Source organism: Propithecus coquereli, unplaced genomic scaffold (genome assembly GCF_000956105.1).
Source record: "Propithecus coquereli isolate 6110/MARCELLA unplaced genomic scaffold, Pcoq_1.0 Scaffold5, whole genome shotgun sequence".
NCBI lineage: Eukaryota > Metazoa > Chordata > Mammalia > Primates > Indriidae > Propithecus > Propithecus coquereli.
This window is the reverse complement of record NW_012150840.1, coordinates 15,172,408-15,178,309: the sequence shown is the minus strand read 5'-3', so window position 1 is coordinate 15,178,309 and position 5,902 is coordinate 15,172,408. Positions and strand designations below refer to the sequence as shown.

Sequence of the window (5,902 nt, the reverse complement as noted above, 5' to 3'; positions counted from 1 at the left end):
ATGAGTGCATGAATGATGACTGTGTGGATTTGCTTACTATAGATAGCCAATTTGATCCCTAAAGTGTGCATTTAAAACATACAAATATTCGATTACCTGGTAAAGCCTTAATTACGTTCATCTCTGGAGCAACCAAACTGGACCAAAACGTGGTATTTTATTCAACTGAAATCAATTCAAATTTAGTTTGAATAGAACCTAGCATAGAAGATGCTCACTGTTTGCTAAACAATAGTAAGATGCACATTCAGAAAGCCAGTTACTCCAGCCCAAATACCCTACTCAGGGGCACGAACTGGACACCTGTGGTGTGACTGCCGCATCTTCTTCTCTGACGTACTGGTCCACACTCGCTAATAACCAAATTAAGATCTTTCCTCGAAATTTTCCTCTCGGGTGCCTCAATGTCACAGCTGTCACCAAGGCGTCAAGGCGTTGTGCACGGATGCAAGCTACCCCAGCTAGAGCAAACACAGACTCAGCCTCCGCCTCCGCCCGCGCACCTAGGCGGCCGGTGGGCGGGCCCAGCGAAAGGCCTTGTGGCTGTTTCCTATTGGGGCTTGGTTGCTATGGTGTCACCGACCTCAAAACTCGCGGGTACATCTTCCGGAAGTTAAAGGAGAATTACTTCCAGGGGTGCCCATACTTGCCATGGCCGACTCAATGGTCACTAACCTCAACAAAAATAAAATTTTTGCAATAATCTTCTAGAAAATCTTCTTTAATCACTTAAACTTGTGACATAGTATCACATGGTTTCTTCCCTTTCAAAAGATTCACTATACAGTCTGCCTCTATTTGCCAGACTCAAAAATGGCGTGGGCGGCATCAGTGGGTCAGAGGTGAGTCACATGGGTCCTCCCGGTTCCGGCGCTGTAGAGGCCCCGGGAGGTGAACGAGTCTCCGGCACCATGTCTGGTTTGACTGGCCCACTAGCCTGGCGAGGCCCTTGCCCATTGGCGTTGCTACTTGTGTTCCTGCTCGGCCCCAGCTTGGTCCTCGCCATCTCTTTCCATTTGCCCATTAACTCTCGCAAGTGCCTCCGCGAGGAGATCCACAAGGACCTGCTAGTGACCGGCGCGTACGAGATCTCCGACCAGTCTGGAGGCGCGGGCGGCCTGCGCAGCCACCTCAAGGTGCGGCACTGGGCGGCGTGGGGCCGGGAGGGAAGACCACAGGTTTAGGCGGGGGGAGGCCCGGGAACAGGGGAGTCGGACCAGCGAAGGCCTGGGGGTTGGCCTGGCCTCTCCCGACCTCGAAGGACGTGCGGTGGAGACCGCCCCCTCACCCCGTTCGTTGCCATTAGCGGGGCGGGGCTGAGCACCAATGCCTGGGAACCCATAGAAGGGCCTCGAGGCCTTGGCGGATGTGATGACAGCTGAGCTGGGGTGGCCATTGTCAGGGTCCTGTACCTGTTTTGGTCTCACGTACTTTGAACTTCTCCAAAGAAGTCTTTCGATGTTGAGTATTTATGGGGATTGGTGTCATAGGACACAGCACTACTTGTAGGAAAATAATGGAGACAGTAAAGCTGACTGTGATTAATAAAATCTGCTATTTTGAGCGTCTGCTGTGTCAGTTCCTGTGCTACTTTACATACGTTACTATTTAGTTCGTGCATTATCCTTCGGAGTAGGTAGGTACTGTTAGCCCCATTTTACGAACGAGGAAACTGAGGCTTAGAGAGGTAGACTAAACTAGTAAATGTCACAGATGGAATTGATTTCTTAGTTTGGTAGCTAAGTATATTGAGGGAAAAATACTGCAATCTTACTCTTTCCTTGTTTTAAATTTGTAATTCTTGTAATTGATTAAAGTTGATTTTTGGTTACAAAACGGTCTCAGTTTCTAGTCCTTTTTCTTTAGTATGCCAGAGTCTGGTGTTGGCTAAATCTTATGTAAATATTAACTGTACTCTTGGATGGTGACAACTATTACCATAGTAATAGTTGGTCCCATTTTGCAGTTAAAAGAGTGGCCTCCTGGCCTGGTCTTTCAGACGTTAATATAGTTTTATATCAGTCAGGATTTGATTGCATTTTAGGTAATCTTATTCAATCACAATAAGTCTGGTGGTGGTCTTTTTTTTGTTGTTGTTTTGTTTTGTTTTTAACACAATGGTACTCTTTTTAGACTAACTGGGAAGAAACATTTTACTTTTTTTTTTTTTTAAGACAGGGTCTCACTCTGTCGCCCTGTCTGGAGTGCAGTGGTGTCATCATAGCTCACTGCAACCTTGGACTTCTGGGCTCAAGCGATCCTCCTGCCTCAGCCTCCTGAGTAGCTGGCACTATAGGTGCGCACCACCATGCCTGGCTAGTTTTTCTATTTTTTGTAGAGATGAGGTCTCACTTTTGCTCAGGCTGATTTAAAACTCCTGACCTCAAACACAAGTCCCACCTGGGCCTCCCAAAGTGCTAGGATTACAGGTGAGCCACCATGCTTGGCCATTTTTACTTTTTAATAAAGCTTCAGATATAATGGGACCATAATTTACATTTAAGGTACTGGAACTCAGTAGTGATAATAAATGTAATTTATTTCTACTTTTTTGGGGAGATATAAACTATTTTCGGTGTATGTAGCATGGCCTTATGGGAATTACATTAGATTTATGGCTGCTGAAGGAACCTCAAGCAGGAGTTTGCATCTACACATTAGCATTTCGCCATCACTCAGTTGTTCTCCCGTCTCTACTCTGTTCTCTTGCCTGCTAACCAGCTTAATCAGACAGGGTTCTAAACCCAAATGCCAAGTAGGTAATATGAATGAATTAGGCCAGATATTAAAAAAAAAAAAAAAACAGTAGTGATGATAAGTCTCTACTGTTCTAAATTATCCCCCATTTTGCCACATCTGATTTTTCACATGAAGTCAGAAATCCAGATTTGAGGTGAAAGCTCCAGATTTTTAAATGTCACCAATCAGTTCAAATTGATTTTGGTATTGGTTTGTTTTCAGTGTTACAGAAAATAGTACAATGAGTCCATCTTTGTACCCATTACTCAGATTTAGCAATTATCAGGATCTTGCCACACTTGTATCATCTTAACTGCTTCCCTCTTATCCTGTTACGCTAAATTGTTTTAAAGTAAATCCTGATGTCATAGTATTTCAGTCCTGAATACTTCAGAATGAATCTCTTTTAAAATATGAACATAACCATAGTATTATTTGGGTATAATCACACAAAATTGACATTGATAAATTCTTGATATCTAATACTCAGTTCATATTCAGATTTTCCCACTTGTCTCAAAAATATCTATTTAAAATTAATTTGTTGTATTTCTCAAGTCTTTAAGCAGTCTACTCTTTGCCTCACCTTTTTTTTTTTTTTGCCTGCAATTGAATTATCAGAGTCAGTTGCCCTCAGAGAATGTCCTACATTTTGGATCTGTTTGCTTCCTAGAGGTGTCTTTTAACCAGTTCTTCTCCAATATTTCTTATAAAAGGTATCAGCTATAAAAATGTAGTTAAATTCAAGTTTATCTTTCTGTTGAGGGTACTTCATGTGGCATCATGGGAGGAACACACAGTACTTTTTGTGCCCCTTACTGCTGCTAAGATTGATCAGTGGGATCAGGTGCATATTAGTGTCCTGCTGCTGTTAACAAATTACCACAAACTTAAGTGGCTTAAAACAACAGACATTTATCTTAACGGTTCTGGAAGTCAGAAGTCCTAAAATCAAGATTTCACCAAGGCCGTGTTCCTTGTGGAAGCTGGGGGGCCCTGTGGAGATAGGAGTCAGTTTTCTTGCCTTTTCTAGCTTCTAGAGGCCACTTACATTCTTTGCCTCATGTCTCCTTCCTCCATCTTCAAAGCCAGTAGCACAATATCTTCAACTCTTCTCTCCCTTTCCCTCCCCTTTCCTCTCGCCACTTTCTTCCTTACATGTTCTCTCTCTCCCCTCTTTCTTCTTCCTTTCTTCCCTCCTCTGCCATCATCATCTCATTCTCTTACTCTCCTGCCTCCTCCTTTCCTTTATAGGGACCCTAGTGATAATCTCCCCATCTCAAGACCATCAGTTTAATTTAATCACTCTACAAAGTCCCTTTTGCCATGTAAGATAACATATTCATAGATTCTGGGGATTAGGATGTAGACATCTTGGGGTCGGGGTGCATTTTTCTGTCTGGCCAGGTAGTGAGAGCCTAAAGCTTCCATTGTAAAGATTCCCATTAGTCTTTCACTTACGAATCCACTAATGACTACTGTATGAATTTATTATTTCATTAAAGTGACAAAGTGATGATTTTCTAATTTTGTTATTCCTTCCATATATATTAGCTAAAATTATTCTTAAGGAATTCATCAATTAAGACTATTACCCTAAAATTTATAATTCATGTAGGCAGGATAAATGCAGGAAACATTTCTTCTAACAATTTTCAGAGTAAGGAATTGCTGCCTGTGTTACTTCCTGTGTAGTCCAATGAGGGTTGTTTTTTTTTAAGTATTATACTGAATTCATTGCTTCATTTCATTTTTTTTTTTTTTTGAGACAGAGTCTCACTGTGTTGCCCGGGCTAGAGTGCCATGGCGTCAGCCTAGCTCACAGCAACCTCAAACTCCCGGGCTCAAGCGATCCTACTGTCTCAGCCTCACGAGTAGCTGGGACTACAGGCATGCGCCACCATGCCCGGCTAATTTTTTCTATGTATTTTTAGTTGTGCGATTAATTTCTTTCCATTTTTAGTAGAGACGGGGTCTCGCTCTTGCTCAGGCTGGTCTCGAACTCCTGAGCTCAAACAATCCGCCCGCTTAGGCCTCCCAGAGTGCTAGGATTACAGGCGTGAGCCACCGCGCCCGGCCCATTTCAATTTTTAGATTCATTGTGTTTTAGTCAGTTGTATCCATTCTTTATGCTCAATTTGTCCTTTCGGCTCCTTCATATTGGCTCCTGTATCCTTTTGACACAATCCTGTTATGCTTTGATAGCCGCCTTGTTTTCTGGCACGCTGAGGTGTTGTTCTAGGCTTATCTTGTGTATGTCTATCCCCTGACAGAGCAGCTATTTCCAAGGAGTTCTGATTCCTTTTTCTGTGGGGAATAGTATTTAGAGACCACAAGCTGGGTGTCATTTTTTTAAAATGTAATATACTCTGCAGGCCACAGAACACATTTGTGAGCTCTGCAATCTTTTTCATAGTGCCTGTTCACTTCCGCTTTTTCTTATATTTTGACCACTCAGGCCTCAGACTCTGCCTCAAGGATTCTATGCATCATTTTGGCTTCCGAAGTGCAACTGCTGAGTGCAAGAGCTCCTCTTTATATGCCAGGCCACGTTTTAGGTCTCTGATCAGCCTATGGATTGTCTTCTCTTTGGTCACATGTCCTCCTCTGATTCAAGCAGCTGTGGTTTGGTTTGAGGTAGGAGGAGAACTGGGGACTTTCTATAGTGCAAACCTGCCAGCAGGGCCTGGTATTTGGTGGTTGTAGTGAATGAGGTACTCTCTTTAGAAGGATCTCTGAATGTAGTGCCTTGATTAACCTGTCTGATTTCACCTTTTTACCATCTAGGAGAATCTTAATATCCAGTAAACACACCTGTGTTGTCGTGTATCGCTCTGTTGCAATTGTGTGTTTACCAGTCTCCTGGGATCGACTATATAAGCTCCTTGGCTATGTCTCATTCATCATTGCAGTGCTTGTCTAATATAGTGCTTGGCACATAGTAGGACTTCATCATAAGCAATGAGTGATCAAAGGAATAGGCACTGTCCTTGCCTCATCTCTGATCTCTCCCTCTTCCTCTTTATTTCCTTCCTCCCGCTCTGACTCTAGCCATACTAAGCACCTTGCAGTTCTTTGAACATAATATTCTCTTAACCTGGATCAGTCTTTGTTTTTTCCACACCTCTTACATGCTTCCATCAATCCTTTTTTTTTTTTTTTT

General features: G+C 42.9%; 1 protein-coding gene across 1 annotated transcript in view; it reads left to right on the top strand.

The window, feature by feature from the left end:
* Window positions 1–844: 844 nt before the first annotated feature.
* Window positions 845–5,902, top strand: part of TMED10 (transmembrane emp24-like trafficking protein 10 (yeast)) — a 34,130-nt gene continuing 29,072 nt past the window's right edge. The window contains exon 1 of the mRNA XM_012656172.1: window positions 845–1,136. Coding sequence (XP_012511626.1) covers window positions 852–1,136 — 285 coding nt within the window. The 5' untranslated portion in view covers window positions 845–851. The remainder of the gene's footprint in view (window positions 1,137–5,902) is intronic.